Source organism: Spermophilus citellus, assembly GCF_964194105.1.
Source record: "Spermophilus citellus genome assembly, chromosome: 4".
Taxonomy (NCBI): domain Eukaryota; kingdom Metazoa; phylum Chordata; class Mammalia; order Rodentia; family Sciuridae; genus Spermophilus; species Spermophilus citellus.
In genome coordinates, this window is record NC_138185.1 from 53,218,286 (window position 1) to 53,241,424 (window position 23,139).

General features: G+C 35.1%; 1 protein-coding gene across 6 annotated transcripts in view; it reads right to left on the minus strand.

Annotated features, from left to right (window-relative positions):
- The window catches only part of TJP1 (tight junction protein 1), a 94,931-nt gene extending 72,375 nt beyond the window's left edge, over window positions 1–22,556 (minus strand). For all 6 annotated transcript variants that reach the window (XM_081291139.1, XM_081291138.1, XM_081291137.1 and 3 more), the window contains exons 1-2: window positions 22,056–22,556; window positions 4,521–4,577 (exon numbers count right to left, since the gene is read on the minus strand). In XM_081291139.1, the coding sequence (XP_081147265.1) occupies window positions 4,521–4,577; window positions 22,056–22,082 (84 nt within the window). In that variant the 5' untranslated portion in view covers window positions 22,083–22,556. The remainder of the gene's footprint in view (window positions 1–4,520; window positions 4,578–22,055) is intronic.
- Window positions 22,557–23,139: the final 583 nt, after the last annotated feature.

Sequence of the window (23,139 nt, forward strand, 5' to 3'; positions counted from 1 at the left end):
AAAAAGTACTGAAAAATTCAATATTCACTTGTGATTTTAAAAACTCTCACTAAACTGGGAGTGGTAGCAAATACCTATAATCCCAGCAGCTCAGGGGGCTGAAGCTGGAGGATCACAAGTTCAAGACTAACCTCAGCAATTTAGTGAGGTCCTAAGCAACTTAGTGAGACCCTGTTTCAAAATAAAAAACTGAAAAGAGCTGGGGATCTGGCTTAGGGGTTAAGTGAGTCTGTCTTCCATCTCTAGTACAAAAACAAAAAAACTCTCTCAGTAAATTATAAGAAAACTTCCTAACCTAAGAAAATGACAAAACACAAAAACAGAATTACAAAATAGAAATGCTTCCTCAGGCTGATAATGGGCATCTATAAACACAACATACTGAATGATAATAGACGGTGATTTTATCCAATATTACAATGCAAGTCTGCTCACCATTCCTATAAGCAGCATACAGACTGGAAAAGAAGAAATAAAACCACCTCTGTTTGCAGATAACATGACTGTCTATGAGAAAAGACTTCTCTTAGTCTCTATGTCCATATGTACATATATGACTATCTACAAAAAATTGAAAAGTTCCCAGAATTAATAAGTTTAGGAAGTAACAGGGATGCTATTTTTAAAAAATTAATTGTATTTCTACATATCAGCAAGGAATAATAAAAAACTAAAGTTAAAAAAAAATCTACAATAGCACCAAGAAACTAGAAATATTAACTAGATATAAATCTAATGAGAAGTGTGCCGGATCTGTATGTCTAAAACTGCATAACCCACTTGAATCAAATGTATGAAATATGATATGTCAAGAGCTTTGTAATGTTTTGAACAACCAATAAAAAAATGAAAAAAATAAAAAAAAACTGCAAAACAATGATGAAAGACATCAGAGAACTAGGAGACACACCATGTGTACAGTTAATAAGACTCATGTTATAAAGCCATTAATTATCCCCAATTGATCTAGATAGAGTCAATGCAATCCCAATGAAAATCACAAATTTTTGGTGGGGGCAGGGGCAGTAAAAACTGCCAAGTTTATTCTAAAAATTATATGGAAATTGGGCATGGCAGTGTACACCTGTAGTCCCAGCTACTTGGGAAGATATAGGAAGATTACTTGGAACCTCAAACCTGGACACGTGGCAAGACCCCATCATTAAATAAATAAATAAAAGTTAAAGAACAAACGGGAAAAAAAACCCAGAAAAACAACAACCACCCAAAAAAAGGCAAAGGAACTTGCACAGCCAAAATTATGTTCATTTTTCTCCTGTTTTAAATAATAAAGATTTGGAGGATTTGCACTAGTTGATTTTCATACTTAACATAAAGCTACAGTAATCAATAGCAGAAGTCACTAATAGACACATACGTAATTCAATAAAAAAGATGAGGGAGTCCAGAAACAGATGCAAACATACATGGTCAACTGATTTTTGACAAGGAAATTAAATGGAGAAAAAAATACTCTTCAACAAAATGGTTGCTCAAAATATTAGACATCATATAAAAAAAATCCTCTGCCTATCTCATACCACATACAAAATTTAACTCAAATACAACTTCTAGAAGAAAACACAGGAGGAAAAAAAAAAAAACTTTGGTGACTTTAGATTTGGCAAAGATTTCTCAGATACCAAACCAAAAGCATGATTTATGAAAACAAAAGTTAAACCAGTCTTTTCAAAATTTAAAACTTATATAGTCTGCAAAAGATACTGTTATGAGATGAAAAGGTAAACCAGAGGCTGGCCAAAAATATTAGCAAAATAAAACCTCATAAAGAACCTGTATCCGCCAGGCATGGTGGTGCACACCTATAATCCCAGTGGCTTGGGAGGCTGAGGAAAGAGGTTCGGAGTTCAAAGCCGGCCTCAGCAAAAAGCGAGGCACTAAAGCAACTCAATGAGATCCTGTCTCTAAATAAAATACAAAACAGGGCTGGGGATGTGGCTCAGCCGTCAAGTGCCCCTGAGGAGTTCAATCCCTGATTCCCACCCACCTCAAAAAAAAGAAAACCTGTGTCCAGAATATAGAAAGAACTCTAAAAATTCCAACTTCTGTGCATAATTAACAGTGAAAAGGTAATAAATGAATGAAAGAAAATGTTTACAAATTATATATCTGGTAAGTGGTTAATATTCAGAATATATACAGAACTTCTACAACTAAAACATAAACAACATGATTAAATTATGGACAAAGGACTTACACATGTGGTAAATTTTATGTTACATATTTTAGTACAATTTTTAAAACCCCTATAATAAGCAAACAATAAAATTAAAAATGGGCAAAATACTTGGAAAACATTTTACCAAAGAATATATACAGATCACAAAAATAAGCAGGTACTCAACATCACTACAGAAATGCAAACTAAAACTGCAATGCAATATCACTAGATATCTATTAGAATGACTAAAATTAAGGGAAAGAAAACAAAAAATATCAAGTATTGACAAGGATACTGAGCAAGGAACTCCTATACATTACTAGTGAATATGAAAGGTGACACAGAGTTTGGCAGTTTCCTACAAAATTAAAAAATTACCATATAACTCATAGCCATTCCATTACTAAATATTTACCACAACAAATGCAAAATTATGTTCATATTTTAAAAATCTGCACATTACAGAAGAATTATTCATAATCAACATAGACTATAAACTCAGTGTACCACACAACTAGAGAATGAGTAAATTATTATACATTCATATAATGGAACACTAGTCAGCAATAAGTAGGAACTAACTACTAATAAACTACATCATGGAGATCTCAAATGCTATTATGGTTTGGAAGCTCTTGTATTAATGCAGAAATGTTTGGAAGTGAAATGATTATGAGAGCTGTGACCTAGTAAATCTATCCTAATTTGAATGAATGACCTGGGAGGTAAATGCAGGAAGAGGTGTGACATGGCTGGAGGAGGTGGGTCACTGGGGGCATGCCCTGGAAGGGTCGTTTTTTTCTGAGGCACTGTTCCTCCTCCACCCCTTCCTTGCTGTCACAGAAGGATCCTCTGCCATACCTTTCCCCAAAATCATGCTACCACTTTACCTTGTGCTCAGAGCAATAGTTGGTCATCTATGGACTGAGGCCTCTGAAACTGTGAGCACCAAATAAACTTTTCCTCCTCTAACCTTCTTGTCAGGTAGTTTGGTCATAGTGACACAAAAGCTGACTAAAACAAATGCATTAGTCTAAACTGTAAGAATTCATTTATATGACATTCTGGAAAAGGCCAAAGTATAGGAACAGAAAACAGATCAGTGGTTGTTAAGGGCTGGGGCCAAGGGGACAGAGATGACTACAATGGACTTAAGTGAAAATTTTAAGGTGATGGAGCTGTTCTGTTTTGTAACTGTGGTATTGGTTACATGACTATGAATTCAGAAGTGTACACTAAAAAACTTTATTGTATAAATTATACCAAGATAAAAGTAAAGGTAATAAGACAAATAAATGTAGTATGACAAAATTATACTAAATCATCATCTTGATAATCAAACAGTCACAAGGAATCAAGTTACTTTGTGCTTAATCATATATCTGACTTAAATATGCTAAAAATGAACACATTTCAAACAACAAGATGTTTTACTTTAGCTTTATAAATTAAAAGTTAATGTTAGGATTATTTCATTTTGTAAAGCACCAAAATGTCAACTATATCCTAACTAAAATCATTGTTTTTGAATATTTACCCATTATCTGTTATGTGCAGATTTAAACATTCATGAGATAATTAGGTAGGGTCCAAGAACATAATTCTCTCCCTTTCCAACTTCCTAATAATAGTTAACAGCTAGTAGATATAAGTGTGAAAATATGTCCTATATTTAAATATTATTCTCTGTCTTTCTATACTTTCTCTTAAAGAGAGAGAGTAATCAGTAAAGTCAGCTCTTTGGAGAGGCACTTATGTTATGAATTAGTAGAGCATGAACTGGTGCCATTACCCCATTTTACACATGTGAAAAACACAGTTTTACAGTGGAGACTGGATCACTTGCCCATTTCTTTAAAAAAAGAGGCAGAGCTATGATTCAAATCCAGGTCAGTTTCACTTCAAAGTTCTTTAAGTTACTATTAATCTTTCACAAGTCAACAATTGTTTGAGCAATTCTAAGGTACATATTTCAAGATTATATGCATGTACTGGTTTAATTTTAAACCTCACACTCTGAAAACACGTATACACACTCAGAAGAGTTGAACCAACACTTTATAAATTACACTAATGTACATACAGTCCTTAATCATTCAAATCAGGAATAAAAATGGCAAATCTACAAGTAACAACCAAAAGGATATATGAAAAAGTAATCATGCTCACTTTTGACCTTAATAAAGAATTTATTGCAACTCTAATTTTAAACAAAAGAATATAGAAAAATTTTCCCCTTTCTTCTGGTTTCCTGACATCTGGCTTTCCTCTATTGTTTTCAAAAACTGCCAGTATCCTGAGTTGTAACACAAGATTATTTACTGCAACAGAAACTCACCCTGTGAAGCGTCACTGTGTGTTGTTCCCATATAGCTGTTTCCTCCATTGCTGTGTTCTGATAAAGGAAAAGAAAAATAAAACATTTACCTTTTAAGAAAATATTTTCCATCAAGTGAACAAGAACATCCAGTAAACAATCACCACAATAAAATACCAAAATTCATACTATTAATATATTCTGAAAGAAGCTTAATAATTATGAAAGGTTTTTAGTTTGCTTTTGTTTTAAGAGACAGGAAACTACACACAGGAACTTCCTTTGTTTTTAACTTACTCTCTGGACAGATGTTGCTCTATACTAGTTTTCTGCCAGCTAAAATAGGTGTTCAAGCTAATCTGAACAAAAATCAGAATGCTTCTATTTTGAAATATTTAATGGTACATGAACATTTGAAAGCATACCTTGTGTTCTGCAAAGGAAGGAAAAGCTAAATACCTCTGAATTCAGTAACTTATATGTGTATATATGTGTGTATGTGTGAAAGTGTATATGAATTAGTAAAGCATCAATTGGTGCCATTACCCCCATTTTAAACATGTGAAAAACACAGCTTTACAGTGGAGATTGGATCACTTGATCATGTCTAAAACAAAGATGGTTTTGTGTGTGTATGTATGTGTTTGTGCATGTGTGTGTGTGTGTATATAAAAAACATAAGACCATCTGATAGGTTTGGTCAATGTTGCTTTATATCACAAACACTACTGCTTCATAGTTTTAGTTTTACTACTGAATTACCTTCTTCAGCTTCATTTATAATCATAAATCCAATATATGCATCACACATGTATATACAAACACAAGAAACAAAAAAAAAAAAATTTAACAACAATCCCCCGTTCCAAGAATCATCATAAAATAAAGGCAATGCAAGCTTCAATATAGGCCATACTCAATTCATAGTATAGTTCAGTTTCATCTCCTGTCACGAACTCTCATAAGGAAAATAGTTACCTAAAGGATAAATGCTAAAAAATTCAAAATAAATTTCTTTAGAATTGGTCAACTGCTCTAGGAGGTTAAACCTTACTGTTAAAATTTTATAAAACTAGGGTTCCTAAAAATGTATTTATTTTTTAGGTAAACTCAATAAAAGATCTTTCAGAGTTACCAAAAGAGAGGGTAAAGGGAAGAATGCTGAACACAACATTCTCAGAATATCCCCCATCATCTATTATTATAAATGCTTATTTCACAAGTGAGATCTGTTTTGTTATAGTGCTGTCATTAGTATCATGAGGCTATGTCCATCAAGGTGCCATGGGCCCATTTCTCCTTTCCCACAGCAGTTTTAATTGAAGATTAATGCCACTTTAGAAAAACGAATGCTTATAAAGAAAGCCTGCTTTTCCTAAATTCAAAGCAACTAGATTAACTTCCCTGCCAGATGAATAAGAGAGGAGAGAGAAAGGATCTCTCTGTTCACTCCCATAGATAAGAACTGCCAACCTTAGGAGCGGTTTTGTTTCAATCTTCCAATCAAGTGCAGCAAACTCTCTCTTTAATGAGACCTCTGCTGGAAACAAAGCTGTTTTGTCTTTTTTAACAAAAACTGACCGGGATTCAATGATTTTTAAAAAAAGAAAAATAAAAAACCTGGTCTATCATTGTGAAGCAATGATGGTATTAAAAACTCCTCTATCAATATGAAGCAATGATGTTGTATCAGCTAAGCACTAAAATTATACCAAAATATAAGTGATAAAAATATCTGTAATAATTGCCAATCTCAGCTGACATTAAGAATGAAAACTGCTTGCATAGCTCTAAGCTGGTCTTTTCTTGATCCACTTCATTAACCAGTAGCATTGCTTCACTGCTTTTTTAAATCCATGACCTATCAGTCCAAACTGTAAGTGATCTGACAACTAATAGACACTTTCCTTGATAACATACTCTTTAGTATGAAACATTTTATCATCCTCCATATGGTTTAAATGACCACATAGTTCATTTAATGTTAGGGTAGGAAAGCAGGTTATGAAACAGTTTGTACATTTTAATTTTGTTTAAACATGGGGAAGGGAGACTGAAAGGGACCCACTAAATGTAAACAGTGATCATTCTCAAAGTGAAGGGACTGTGGGTGACATTTTTTTCATCAGGTGTTTTCTCTTTTTTGCTTTCCTTACTCTATTCTCAAACAGAACACACTCTTCACCAAATTCCACTCCTACTTGAAATTTCAAATATTTACTCTATTTTGGTTTTTAGGAAAATCAAATAATGTTGAAGAGGATTATTTTATGTCTTATTGTTAATTATAAAAGAGAGTTGGGCTAGGGTTGTAGATCAGTGGTAGATTGCTTGCCTACCATGCTTGAGGCACTGAGTTCGATTCTTAGCACCTCATATAAATAAAAGGTCCATCAACAACTAAAACAAACAAACAAAAACTTTACAAAAGAGTTTATTCTACTGTTATTAAGGATTCTACACATTAAGGTCTTATACAATCTCCAAGAGTGCAGTAAGAGAAACTTAAATTACTTTTTTATACAAGCTAAGGGGAAAAAATAAAATATACCAAAATATAACTGTTCTCCATATTCCAATTAACATGATTTTTTAAGGGAGGAATCAGACAAGTATACTTCTCAAATAACTCAATGGTTTCCCCGAAATGATAATATATCTCACTCCTCTGTTAAAGTCAAAATGAGCTTTTATTACCTTGATTTAGTTCTCTGAAAGGAGACCCATGTACAAATAAATAACAAAACAATCCTTGAGGAGTTCTGAATGAACTGAAGGATGGTTCGATGGATAACACATAGGCATGGAATGATACCAATATAGTAAAATGATAGTGGTAGACTCTCAATGGTCAGAATTCAGAAATCTACTATAAAATTTCTTCAACTTTGTTACATTTGAAAATGATAATGATAAAATGCTGGGGTTAAAAATTAGTAAATCATTCAGAAATTGAAACTAAAATTGACTAAAAATATTTTGTACCAGTAAATTTACTAAGAATTATTTTAATGGGGACTACATACAGAAAAAAAATCATTAATAACAGAATTTTGATGTTTTAGAAAAGGGGGCTCTTTAGAAAGATGAAAGAAACAAAAGCCTCTGAAGTACAGAGAAAACAGAAATCAGGGTGGGGAATCTTAGTACTATGCTCCCTTCTGCATTGTTTTATAATATTTATTACTTAGGCAAATAAATGATTTTCAAAACTTAATATTCTTGCTGTAAACTTGCTTAAAATTTGCCTTATTTTAAAAAATGCAGAATGACTAGTCACATAATTTGCACAAGGATCTTCTGCTAAATCCCCAGTCTCATTTTCAAAGCACTTCAACTTGTGGGAGACCAAAGGAAAAGTGTATAATTCCCCATAAGCATGATTTTACTACTATTATCCCTAGTATCTATGAAGATGTTATTAAACAGAAAATGAACTAGCTCAGAAATAATGAGTCCAGAGCCCAAATCTGTCATAAACTAGAAATGTGACCTTACTTTTTACTCTCCTATAAAATTAGGAAACTGGACAAGATTATCTCAAGTAAAAAGGTCTTTCCAGCTTCAAATTTCTATAAAACTATAATGTCAAAGAGCAGGCTAAAAATTAAATGATCAGTGAAACATGAAGGTATCAAAAGTGATTGTAATTCGTGGTTGCTAGATTAGTTCTGCGTACATTTCTACAAAGTCAGCACCAACTGACTAGAATCACAATTTCTGAAGAAGCAAAAAGCTGCATTTCAGAATCTGCCAAGAGTTTGTTTGGTTCCTTTGTTCTAAGCTCCAGCTGGCAAAGACACTACTCAGATCACCAACTCTAAAGGGCTTCCTGCCAAAACTCCAGGTCCCAATTCTAGGCAGTTTCACCATTCTTTAGGACTGATTACAAATCAAATGAGGAAAGACAGGAGGGCACAAGAACTGAGAAGACAGCTGCTTTGATATGACAGAGTTGTATAATTTGTGGAATAGGGAAGGGGGTAAAAAGAGAAGTTACAGAAGTACCACATCACAACAAGCCTTATGATGTAATGCCAAGGATTTTAAACTCAATAGGAAGACACTAATAAATTTTAGATATCAAATATAGTCAAAATTCATTATAAAGACTATAATATGGAATATGGATTTTAAGCAAGACGACCAGATAGAAAGTTAAAGTGAAAAGATGGGAAGAGTTAAAAATGACTTGTTCTGAATTAAGCAGCTGAGTGGAAAGACAGGAAGACTTAAAATGAAGTTTCAGAAATGCTTAATTTAAGGTGCCTATGGAACCATCAGAGCAGACATGGCAAGTAGCCACTGGATATACAGGTTTGAAAATCAAGACTGAGATGTGGAGTAGATAGGATCTAAGAGTAATTATAATTAACAAGGTAGCATCCTGGAAACCTAAAGAAAAGATCCAATTACCAAAGGACTAAGATAACCCTGTGGACTACAATATTTTGGGGGTTTAAAAAAAAAAAAAAGGAAGAACCAAAGGAACTTAAGAAGGAGCCAACAGTAAGGGTACAAGAAAATCAATGGCGCTAATACAAAACATCATTTATTATCCAGAGAATACACCAAAACAGGAAATACAAACTGAAGATCTCTCAATTTGAGAACAATATATCTTATTTATCTGATATCATAAAAGAACAAAATTTCCTTGAAAATTTTAAAAATTAGACCCTTAAACATTACTAAATACATACCTAAAACAGATTATTCAGCATGCTAAACAATTTCCTGATGACTTGCATTCCCCCACTAGGAAACCAAGTAGTAAAGAAAAGTGACACTCTGGTGCACTTTCTAGGTTATTTCTATAAGCTAAACTGCTACACTGAATTGTTTCTGATTTTTTCTATGCTTCCAAGAGTTTTTGTTGGGTTTGTTGTTGTTACTGGCTTTTTTCCTCATCCAAAATAAAATGTGAGATTAACTACTGAGATAATAATGAGCCAGGAACTTAGCAGGAAATACAAGGATGGTCCCCTCTATGAAATTTCACTTTGTATTTAATTTCAAATTCTGATCACTGCTATAAGAATGAAGTACAAAGAAAGTAGGATATGTGTTGAAAGTGAAAAAAAAAAAAAGGGTATGTATTTGTATTGACTGAGGGTTGGCTTTTAAATTCTCAAACTGAGATACCCAAAAGGTAGTAAAAAAGGTCCATCGGAAGTCAAATGAAGAGAGGTCCTAGAGACATTCCTGGAGATTTAACACACTTCACAAATACAAGGTAAGAAGATAATACTCACTAAACATAAGAGTTAAAATAATTATCAAAATAAAAGTGCAAAAAAACAAAACCAAAAAAAAAAAAAAAAAAACAAGAGCACAACAATTATAGGGCAGAAGTCTAAATATAAGTGAAGTAAATTTAGCATCCAGTACTATATTCAACATCAGTTAAATTTAGAAATACTTTGTGTCCAGCGTTTGATTTACAATTCAGGAGAAAAAGGATAAGATACATATAATTAGGAAATATTAAAAGTTGGAAGAAAGACATAGTTGACCTGGAATCTTTTGATCAAGCCTGAAGTTTGCTAAAAACAAGTTCAAAGGCAACTTATATTTATTGCTTACCTAGAAAGAATATCCGCTTAAATAAGTTACCATATTGTGCACATTAAACATTGAGAAATTTCCATTAGGGACAGTTAGATACCTTGGGAAAGCTTAAAATCAAGAATGCTTTCCAGTTATCAAAAACAGAACTATTTTTAGGTATGGTATTTTATAATGGCTGGAGGCAGAGAAAAGGCCTCTCAAAATTTTCCAGGTAGAAAGGAAGAAGGGAATGGGATAGCAAAGATGAAGAGTGACATTTCTCTAAATTTATCTTTTTTGTATTTAACCCTGATTTTTAGAACCACTGTTACTCCATGACACACCATTCACACATTAGAAAAATTAGCCATTAAAACCAATAAAGAAAAGGATGTGTATGGGGGGGCGGGGCAGCAAAGAAGAATCAAAAACAGTAACAAATATACAAACACCAACTATATTACAAATGAATGATGAAACTGCACAGCAATTAATATTTCAAAATTTTTTTTAAAAACAGTTTGGAGGTATATGGGAAAACAATGCAAAAAAGATACTAATTTTGGTTTTTGAAAAGCATATTTACATACTTCAGTTTTGAAAAAAAGATTAGCTTCAGAGTACATATTTTTTTAATTTTTGATATTTGACAATGAAGAAATTAATTTTATAACCCATGAAAAATGGCACATGTGATTTAAAAAAAATAAAAAACAAGCAAAAGTGACCTACACTGTTAGAAGTCAGGATAGGGTTATCCTTGTATATGCATCAACTGCAAGGGCATAAAAACTAAGAAAAACTCTTGAGTTGCTAATAATGTTCCTTCTTGATATATATGTTGTATATACCAAAGATTTATTCACCTTAATGATTATATAAGATTCAAAATAAAATAGCTTGGCAATAAGGATTGAAATATATCAAATATACTTCCATTCACCCATTTGTGCAGTGATGTGAAAAAATGATAAGCACTGACATTGCAGTCTTTTGGGGAAAAAAAAAGTAGATTTAAAGAAGGGATTAAGCTAAATATCCATTCTGCCTTTCCTATAAAAACAGTACCACTGGGTAATCAGTGGATAAAGTGAAGTTTCTCTTTTTAGTGGTATTCCTGATAATAAATGTAGAACAAATAATAAAACTTGAGCATCATCATTTTGCAATACCTAGTGAATTAAGAAATCTAGCCACTGATTATAGCTGCTAACCTCACTTAAAATAGCAACAACAAAACCCCTGGAACTATACCACTTATGAAGTAGTAGTATTAAAAAGAAAAAAAAAATCAAATCCAAATCTGATCACTGCTCTAGATCTGTACTAATATAATAGCCAGTCACATGTGGCTAATGAGCACTTAAAGTGTGCCTATTCTAAACTGAGATGTGTTGACATGTATAAAATACACAACAAATAGCTTTCAAGTATTGAATATAAAAAAAAATATGAAACACCTCATTTCTAAGTTTTATATTATTATATGCCAAAATAGCAAAATTTTGGATAAATGAATTAAATAAAATGTTAAGATGAATTTTACCTTAAAAATTTTCAGTGTGGCTACTAGAAAATTTTAAATTACATCGTGGTATTTTACCTAATATTCTTATTGGACAGAAATGCTCTACCTCCAACTACCAACTTGTAGGAAGTATAGAGGGCTGAGTGCCACTGTAACCACTACAATGAAGCAAGACCAAAATCCAGACTGAGAAAAATTCTACAGGACAAACAATCCAGTTCCTTAACCAGTAAAACTGCAAGCTAATGAGGGGGAGATGAGACAGAGAGAAACATGGGGGACCTTGTATACTCAAGAGCTAGATATAAGATATGTCAATCATAATTAAGAGGTCCTTATTCAGATCCTGATTTACACACACACACACACACACACACACACACACAAAAGGAAAAGTTAAATATTTAAAAGAACTAGAAAATACTAGTTGATTTAGAATTTATTTTTAAAGTTTTACAGTGGTACTATAGCTATATACTTTTTAAAAGTGTTCTTATTCTTTGCCTGATCTGTACTCAAATATTAACAGAAGAGAAAATGTTTGACATTTACTTCAAAATCATGTGAAGGACACAATGATTTATATATTATATAAATATATGTAAATATATATTTATAACTAAAATACATCTGAACATAAATTTTATAACTATACTAGTTGAGAGTAGATTCATTATATTCATTTACTTTTATATGGATTTAAAATTTTCCACTTAAAAAAGGAAAGATAACGTAAGGAGACTAGAATTTCCAATCTAATAAAAACTCAAACCAAGAATGTGGCTACCATGGCCTAGCATTAAGCAAAATTTCCTAGGCTGGCTACTGTAGCAACTGCCTTTCCTTTCAAAAAAGTAAGAAAAATGCAGCTAGTGTTGGAGAAGACTTCTGAGAGTTTCTAGGCTCATTCTGAGATGGTCTAATGTAATCAGCAAGTAAATAAGAAGAGAAAGAAGCAACTCTCACCTAGAAGAGACACCCAATTTTAATCAAATAACCAAAAGACAACTAAGAATAAGTTGTTGTAAGCACTGTGGAGGGACAGAAGAGGGAGCATAAAGCACAGAGTTCTGACCTACTTTCTGGATTCAGGACAAAATTCTTAAGGAATTAAGAATTGAGGGACAGGTGCCAGATGAATAAGGGTTAGAAGTGGGAAACTTTCCTGGTAGAGAAAACAGCACAATCAAAAGCCCTGGGCCAGAAGAGCGTCTCATTCATTCAAATGTTTGAGTTTATTGTGTTCTAGACACTGTGTTAAATTGCAGATAACCAGACATAGGCAAGATGACCTTGGAGAACATGGAGCTTACAGTCTAGTGGGAGAACCAGATGATGATGATCAAAGCACTTCATGACTAAACATATTATCACAGGCTTAAATAAGCACTATGGGGGGAAAAATAGTGTCAGGAGAAGTTAGTAGGAAGTAGAATGACTGCTAGGAACTAAAAATGAGGAAAGCATAGCTTAGGATCAGAGAATAAGAAGAATGATGCAAGGGGAGGCTACACATAGTGTCAGGAGAAGAAGTTAGTAGGAAGTAGAGTAACTGCTAGGAACTAAAAACGAGGAAAGCATAGCTTAGGATCAGAGAATAAGGAGAATGATGCAAGGTGAAGCTACAGGGGTAAACAGAAGCCCAACAGTATACAAGAAGTGAATCTATGTTATGAATTTTCATTTTTTACTTCTAAAGGCAGTTAAAAATAGGAATTTTAGGAGGAATCTGAATGTATGAGGTGGGGGAAAAACTAATCAAACCTGAATTTTGGAAAATTATTTTAGAAAAAGTTTGTAAGAGAAAGAGGGGGGTACCATACTCTCTAGGAGGCTATTATATCAATAGGGTGGCAGGCATTGTTGGGGAGAAGAGATGTAAATAGCAAAAGTACAGATGGAACACGTGGAAAGACATGATATGCAGGTCAAAAGCTAAACAAAACTTTCTAATCATTCATTCACCATACTAGGTAAATATCAACTGAGCCAGGTATGATGGATTTGAAATGGTCTTTAATACCTATTGCCTAATCCATCAGACTAAAGACTATATCTTTTAATGTCACTGTAATAAATTTTTCAGTAAGCATTTCAGAAGCCCACGAACCTTCCCTCAAACCACAAAACATCTTGCTGGGCTAAAACCACTACTAATCTACAGGCTAATCATTGTTCAGAAATAAATATTTATGTACATATATGCATACAGACAAAACCATAATTTCAACATGCACCTTATCTGAGCTTCACCTAAAATGTTCTAAAAAAGACTGAACTAACATAATAGTTTACTATGTGTTAGGTTCTGAGTACACAAGTATCTCAAGACGAGTACTGTTTGCATTTTTATACTCACACATTTTTTTTTTAACAGATGAGAAAACAGCTATTAAGTGGTAGATACAGGACACAGATTCTAGAACCCAAACTCAGATAGGAAGTGACATAAACTTAGGGTTATTCAATGAAAATCCTTTCAGTCTTTATATTACTGAATCTCTCTCTGTATAGGATCTGGCCTACCAACAGGTGAATGTTGTTTATATGGAGTTCACTGTATAATAATTCATTAATGTACAATTGCTTTATGTACTTTTATACATATAGCACTATATTTTGCAATGAAAAGGCATAAATTAGCTGGCAACCTATAAGTCAGAACAATGTAAAACTCCAGATTTACAATCCATTTTGAAAAACTGGAAGATCCAGCCTTCCTTCCTCCAAAACAACAATCAGCTGGAGCTGAGCAATAGCTGCTTCCTTCAGTCCAGTCTGCACTCTCTTCCAGCTTTCATGATTCATATCATTTGTCTGATCTAAGACTCACCTAACACCATTCCAAACTCATCTGACGCTTACTTAGACTGTATGAAGATAGATATATATATATATATATACTTGTATGAGTTATGAGGTAAGATGTTCAACTAGCTATAATAAGTAAATATAGGCTCAGATTAACAGTAGTACCTAACAAAATTGTTAAGATCAAATGTGATCATTCACATAAAACACTTAGCTCAGTTATCTGTCAGAGTCAGCACTAAACATGAGGGGCCACTGTTATACAACTTTAATATAAAATACTTGCCAGGATCACTGTCTTCTGATTTTAAGGTGATACAGCATCAAAATATGGGTTTCTGTACTTTTGTTTAACTAAATTGTTCAACATGTATCACTATTAAAAAAAAAAAAAATCAGTGAAGTCTCCTCAAGTTCCTTTATGTGACTACCAAGAAAAATTTCCTACTATTTTATTTCAAAAGGCAGACATCTTTTTACTTTTGTCCAAAACATATATTTATAAAAAGTGGCTTTTAGTGGTCTGATCAGGGGAGATAAGTATATACCTACTGAAACACTTTAAAATAATGGTTCTTAGAATCATAAAATGTTCCACAAATTAAGACAAACTTAATGTCAGGGTAAACATAAGAACACCAAAAGCAGCTTTCTACCTTTCATACAACTGCTAGTATGCCAATGACTGGCTATGACACTTAATTCTTTCTCCTTTGACATATGTATATAATATTTGCCTTCAAAAAAATCCCCATAAAAGTCTAAAATAAATTATTTTTCCCCAAAGCCAATATGATAGTAAGTCCTTATATAATAAATCAGTGTGAAGTTTATAAATGAATACAATGAAAACTAATGAACCAATGGACAAAGTGGCACACATCTGTAATCCCAGCGACTTGGAGGCTGAGGCAGAAGGATAGCAAGTTCAAAGCCAGTCTCCACAGCTTAGCAAGGTCCTAACCAACTCAATGAGACCCTGTCTCTAAATAAAATACAAAAAAAGGGCTGGGGATATGGCTCAGTGGTTAAGTGCCCCAAGTTCAATCCCCAGTACCCCCCCCAAAAAAAAACTAAAGAACCAGTTACCCACAAGATGGATCATCTTCAAACAGTGCTCAGTCAAAAAACAAAACAAAAAATTCCACACAACAGACCACACAGGAAGATTCTGTTTGTGTTAAGATTAGAAAGAAACAAAACTACAGTGTTGATGGAACGCATATTTAGGTAGCAAAATTATAAAGAAAAATCAGAAAATAAGTAACACTTTGGGGAGGAGGGACTGTTAAACAGAAACAGCATGTTAGGAATTCTAATACTTATTATTGTGTTACAGTATTTAATTTGTTGCTGTCTATGCTCACTATTAAAATACTCTATCATCCAACAGAACAGAGGTGTGTTCACTGCTCACTACACCAACAAAGGTACCTGGAACATATTGGGCATGAGTATATGTTGAACATAAAATACCATTTAAAAATCAATATTGTTACATATTTCACAACTTGTTAGACCCTAACTGTAAAGAGTAAAGCTTAGCATAGTGTCCATTTTCCAGGTCAGTATATTTGAGGAGTATAAAGAACTGTAAGTTTCAGGTACTTTTGTAATTTCAATCTCTTTCTCCAATTGAAATATACCAAACTTACTAAAAACACCTCTGAGGATGTATCCAGATTCAGTTCAAACAGGAAAAATGCAGAAACTACACAGACACAGTTCTCCATCAACTCACTCAACCAAGAAAACACCAGAATGCTATTACAGGATGAGTGTGAGTTTGCTTGCTCATACTTACTTTTTAAGAGTAAACAATGCAAATGCGTTGGTTCTTACAACAATGAATTACACATTTCACATTGACTATTACAACATAGAGGAGCTGAAAACTATGAGCTTCTAGAGGACAGGGATCTAAAACAAAATGTGTTCAATTAATGTTTGTTGAGCTAACAAAAAGAACTAGTCATTACTGGTATCTTAAATTTTAGAATTACATACTGAATTAGAGGAGCTAGTCATCAAGTTTAGCATGTAATATTCAGTCATCAGAAACTATCTATAAACCCCCAAAATATCAGTGACAATTTCAAAAAAGTAAAAATTCCCCAAATAACCAAGACAGAAAATGAACTTTTTGATCTTTGGGAATATACACTATTTAAAAAATAAAACCTGAAAATATTTCAGCTGAGCAAAAAAAAAAAAAAAAAAAAAAAAAAAAAAAAAAAAAATTTACTTCAGATATATGCTAATCTTATGGCCCTAATTAATATCCAAAGAAAGTAATATCAGCTTCTTTTTTCACCTTTCTGCATATGATAAACTAGGATGTTTGAGTTCAATCATCAATCAATCTACTTCCCAGGATTCTTTCGGTGCAAAATAGGTTATTCTGGTAACTGAAATGTACCTATAACACAAACCTTATTTTTTTCTTCTGATCTAAATCAGTGCTCTGTGGTGTGATCATTCAGAGTCCATTGTTTCCATCCATTTTTAGGATGTGAAATTGAAACTCTCTACCCATGTCCTCCCACATACTTCTCATTATTAAGAATTTATCTGTTTAAGAAGGAATGGAATGGGAGTTCATAACCCACTTGAATCAAATGTATGAAAGATGATATGTCATGAGCTTTGTAATGTTTTGAACAACCAATAATAAAAAAAAGAACAAAAAAAAAAAAAAGGAATGGAAATAAAGTTACCTTGCTAACCCATAAAGGAGCAACCTGAAGCCACTCTTCTCTACAATAAATAAGTAAAGAAGAACTTTAGGTTAGAGATAGCAAAGGCCTATTTTTATTACCAGTTTATATAGGAAATATTGTTCTGAAACAGGTCAAATTAGATTAAAAATCCATGATATTAAAAGTTAAAATTAAATATTAAATAAGGATTTTCAGGATTGTCTTTGGAACTTGCTTTTCATCTCAGAGATGCAAACCAAGTTCCAGTCAAATATTTCAGGAATATCAGTCTAGATATAACTAATAAAAAATAATTTTGTTCATTCCACTGGCTTATCTTCAGCTACTATGCTGCTCAGTCAGGACTCGGTACTGAGTGTATGAAAGTGCTGTGTGGACCTGGAAAGTTCTGTGACTGAGCAGTCAGAGATGGTCACACTACACATAATAATTTACAGCTAGATTTCTAATCTTTTAGTAGATCAAATTTTTATCACATCAGGTTTATGTCAAGAAACAGGTTTATGCTTCCAAATTTTTCACAAAAACTATTATTTTAAAAGACATTTTCCTTGGCAGCATTGTGATCTATCTTATTTCTACTCAGTTTTATTCTTAGAACTGTACTGAGTTTATGTTTGGTCTCTAAATAGAAAAAAAAAAAAAAAAAAAAAAAGATTAAAGAGCAAGTAAAAACTCAGAGCCAGAACATTGTTTCCAGGATTGGGGGAAAAAAGAGATGGGGGGAAAAAAAAAAAGACTGAAACTACTATAATTGTTTTTCCTTCAAACCAAACCAGAAGCAGTGCTATATATACTGCATTATAGCCCTGAAAACCACAGATTGCTTTCAACCTCATTATCTGTTGGTGTGGATGGCTGACCTCTATCACTGATATGCAGCCTAAGTCTTCCTTAAATCTGAAATAAAAGTTCAGTCTGCAAGCTCCCAACAAGAAAACATTAGTTGGGAGAAAAGGTATGGTATGATTTGAAAAGTAACTCTTATATAAATATCCTAAAAACAAGTTTAAGAGTTAAAAAAATGGAGTTATCAGTCAACTATATAAGAATCTAAAATGCCAAGTATACTAATAAATTAAATGCTTTGTCAAAAACACTACAAAAGTAATCCTAGTGAAAAATATTGTACAAGCTGAGCAGACTCATCAAAGTATTACTACAGTGAAGACCATTAAAAGTTGGCAGACACAATTAAGTGAATGTTCATAAACCACAGTCTTTATTTTACTTTTAAAGCAGAATGAAGCAAATATGCACTGATCTGTTAAGTACCAAAATTAAAACTCTATTGTTACTGTTACTCAAGAAACAATTTCTAATTGTAAATACTGATTTCATAATTAGCTTTATTCATTAGCTTAGCTATTTTCTGCAGTTCTTAACTTTTAAAAATGTTCAACTATTGAAAAAAGTCCATTGTACTTTAACTGATAAAATAAATTGATTCTTGAGATTATAAATTAGTAGTATAATGGTAAAAACGGGTATAAATTATTTCCATATTAACCTACATTTTAATTTCAGACATAGCCACTGGGGAAGAAAATTATCCCTGAGACATAAAAACACTAAAGCATACAACAAAATAATAAGCATATATAATAACAATCTTAAATTTTATTGTTTCCTCCAATGAGAAATAGCTTGAAAATTCAGCAGCCAATCCTACTTCATCCAACCACTTTCTATGATTCAACCAATGAAAATGTTCCTAATAATTATTCAAAGCATTTTCTTACATAATTAGACAATTCTTTTAAAAAGCAGGGAACCACCCTCAAATTTCTATTTTCAACTTTCAAATAATTTTGTATCAGGTGCATTACTGAACAAAATTTTGTTCACAAATTCAGATGTATATCATGCATGTAAAAGCTTTTTTCCCTTTATTACTTAATATCATGCAGAGAAGTCCTTGCCAATCCAGGCATATTTAAAAAAAAAAAAATGTGCTCTATATTTTCTGCAAGTATTTTGTGACTTGTTTGCTTCCTACCTTCCCCCCCCCCACACACCCCCCCCAAAAAATTTAGGCTTCATTTGGGTTGAGGGAAAGGGTGGACCTTTAAGGCAGAAAACAAACATTTTAAAAAGTGGATAATCAACAGTTTTAGCACTACTGAATAACCCATCCTTTCCTCAAAAATCTACACTATAAATTTACCTCATAACTGTAATTTTCCCTCTTATAGGCTACTGAACAGAGGCAAGTTACTTTGTTTCAATTTCTTAACCCAGTGCTTACTTCAAAAGATTACTGTGAGAATGTAATTAAGCACATAGAACAGTATCTGATAAATGCAGCTCAACACAATCATTAAAAGTCCATCTCTGTTCTTGAGCTGATATACTACTTGGCTTTGAATTTACATCAAATTACAATTTCTGACAAGGCCTCCTTTTTCCAAAATTTCCTGGCTATTGATCATTTTACTTATCAGGTAAACTCTCTGACCAATATGTTGAATTTTCTACACTACCACCCTGGAATTCTATTGGAATTATACTGCTTTTATCCATCAACTAGGAGGAAAATGGTAAATTCTACTATATTGACTCTTCATCCAGAAATTATACTGTTTTATCCCATTGATCAAATTTTTTGTCCATCATTAAAATTCAGGCAACTCATCAAGATTTGTTATATTTGTTCCTAGGTAGTCTCTTTGGGAAAAATTTAGTGGTGTATTTCAAACGCACATACTCTTTGACCCACCAGTTTTCATTTTAAAGAATTTGCCATGGGGCTGGATATGTGGCTCAAGTGGTAGTGCGCTCGCCTGGCATGCAGGAGGCACTGGGTTCGATCCTCAACACCACATAAAAATAAAGATATAGTATCCACCTAAAACTAAAAATGAATATTAAAAAAAAGAATATGTCATATAGGAATAAGTGTATATATACAAAAGTATAAACATCAGCACCTAAGATATACTTTCTGCAATAGCAAAATCCTAGAAACAAGTTAAATGTCTGTACTAGGCAATGATGATCTAAGGTGAAGCATATTCATGGCATTAAAAACTTCAACCATTATAAGAACTTAAAAGTAGTCAAGAGTTGCACAACTATTGAGCTAAAAGCAAAGAAGTGCAAAATTAATGTCTGTGGGGTTTGTTTTGTTTTGATTTGTTTTTGTTTTTAACTTAGGGAGTAGAAGGAACTGTGGTTCCTAAGCATTTGGATCACCTTAAAAAATTAAATGGGATTTAGGGAAAGAACTGTTCTATGTAAGATTTCAAGATGGTCCCATAATGCAGCATTTAAAGATATACATTTTCAACTTCCATTTTATAAATATTTCATGCTAACATCCCTACAATGTAATATTTAAGGAAATTTCTCAATATTCCAAAAAATCTCAATACCATAATTTAAGAGTAAAAGCAGTTCTCCTTCTAAATCATCTTACTATGAGTATCTATTGAAAACATTTCTCTCCATAATTGACATAACCCTTTAAAACTGTGTTATCTTGCATATCAAGTACCAGATATCACACTTCAGGAACAAAGTGATATTCTGTGTAATACGGAAACAAAGTCTTTCCTCCTAGGAAAGGAAGCCCCAGAAAAGGTAAATAATGTGATCTTATGCTGAGGGCCATTACCAAGTAGGAATGACTGCGGCAATCTTATTTTTAAAACAAAGCAAAATTTTCCTTTTAATCTAAATCTTTGGGTCAAGTTTTATGTTTAGACTGTACTTCATCAATTAAACCTCAAAAAAGTACAAATTAAATTTTTCTTAAAAAAAAAAGGAAGATTACAAAGATTACTATATTTCCTAAAAAAAAATCAACTCAATACTAAATGTAACCGCTAATTTCTGCCAGTCAGAAAAAGTCCTGTTAAGAATCTTCAGGCGCATATTATACCTTCTGGATATAATGAATAAACAATTCAAACAAAAAATAAATACAAAAAAAATCCCACCTCTATATAATATTTAAAGTAACGAGGTAGTTTTTTTTTTAAGGGAAGATTTTTACTTTTCACATTTTGGTATTCCTGTTATTGTTTGATGAGCAAATGTCACTTTATGATGAAAAAGGTTAAAATGTACAAAAGGAAAGGGGGATTTTAACTGGTTTGGGGAAATTTGAGCTTTTCAATGTAACACACAAGTTAATATAAAGGAATTGAGAAAATAACAATACTTCAGAGCACATGGGGAAATTAATAGGAAAAGTTACTTTTTGTGCTAAATCCATGGATCTTTACTAATTTTAGTTTACGAATTCATCTGACTGCTCATGTGTAGGGGTATTTTGCGTTATTTTTGGAAGTTAATTCATACTACTAAAGAATGTTAAGTACTTGGTTTCTTCAAAGGTACCTTAAATAATACAGCTTGAAAATATCCGACCTACTACTCGCAGGTTGTATGCTGTCTCAACGTCTTATCGCTACCTAGCGCATACCAAAGCGGGTGACATCAGATCGAAACTACACGGTTTCGCCGGGGACAAACCACTCCTTCCAAGACGGCAGCTACCGGCCTGCTGGAGGTAGCACCCCAAACCTGGACTCAAGCTAGCCACCGGCAAGGGAGAACCCTAAGTGGGCGAAGAGTTTCCCCGCGCAAGACCTGTTGCGCGTCCCTGCCGGCCGCGAGCAGGAACCAGACACCGGCAGCGGTGCACCTGTCCCGACGGCGGTTCTACGCGCCCGCAGCCCCCTCCCACGGGCTTCCCCAGCCCTGGCACGACCAGAGCAACCCACCGCCCAGCGCCAGTCCGGTTCCCCACCCCCCCCCCACGCGCAGCCGCCGCCGCCGCCGCCGCCGCCGCCGCCGCCGCCGCCGCCGCCGCCGCCGCCGCCGCCGCCCCCCGGCGCCTGGGCTTTCGCCTGCGAGGGAGGGCGGGGCGCGGCCCGACGCCGGCAGGCGGCCGCACTCGCCGCAGCCGGGTCTGGCCCAGGCGGCCGCGGAGGCTCTCACCTTGGCGGCCGCGGCCCTGGCGGACATCTTGTCTCTCTCCAGCGCCGCGCGAGGTTCCTCGGACCCGAAACTCCGCGCCACCGGCCCGCCCGGTCCTCACGCCACAGCCCAAATAAACATCTCCCGGGAGCGAGCGGGACTGGGGCGGGAGCGGGCGGAAAGGCCCGGCCCACGGGGAGGGGATTCAACTCGGACAAAAGTCCAGGAAGCGTCCGCCCCGCCCGGGTCTTCTCGGGGCGCGCCCGATCGGCGCCTCCCTCCGACTGCAGCCGCCCGTTCGGCCTCCCAAAGCTCTACCAGCCCGGCCACGTCGGCCCCACCCGCACGCCACTCGGCAGCGCCCGAGGCCTCCGGCGTCTCCTCGGAAGCCGGCTTCCACACGTAACTTCCCCGGAGCGCGCGGCCGCGAAGGGGCGCGGCGTCGGCGGGCTGAGCCGACGCCGGCAACTCCGGGCAGCCACGCAAACCTGCCAGCCCGGCCCACTCACTGAGCATGCCCGGCCGAGCGGGGGCGGGCCGGGGGCGGGGCGAGCTCGGGGGGCGGGGCCGCGGCCGGGGTCCGACCAGAGGTGTCCAAGGAAAAGCCCCGTTACCCAAGAAACTTGAAGGCAGCTTCCACCGCCCTGGGAGGCTTTCCAGAGTTTTTGTTTGTTTGTTTTTAATCGAAGTCTGACAGATTTTGACCCCCACTGAGGTCCTCAACCCCGCTTTTTCGACTACCAACAGAGACCTGTCCACTTGCTCCTCAACAAGCCAAGCTGGATCAGCCCAACGCTGCAGTGTGGCAGGAAAGACTGGCCTGGCAAATACCTGACTGTCGTTTCCTTAACTGTGGAAATATTCATGGTCACAGCTGTCACAGCCTTGTGTCTGGGCGTTGTTGCCCCTTTGAAGACAGAATGCATTCTTGCGTCTCTGAGGCGCTCTAACAGGCTTAGGACGCTGCTCTCCTTTAGGACAAACCTATTGCCATAACAAAACTGGTCACACATCAGGAGCACTTCTAGGGGCAAGCGATCTGAGAAACACCCAAGAGGCCTATGGTAACCGGGCCCACCTCACTTTAGGCCCCGAGATATATCCA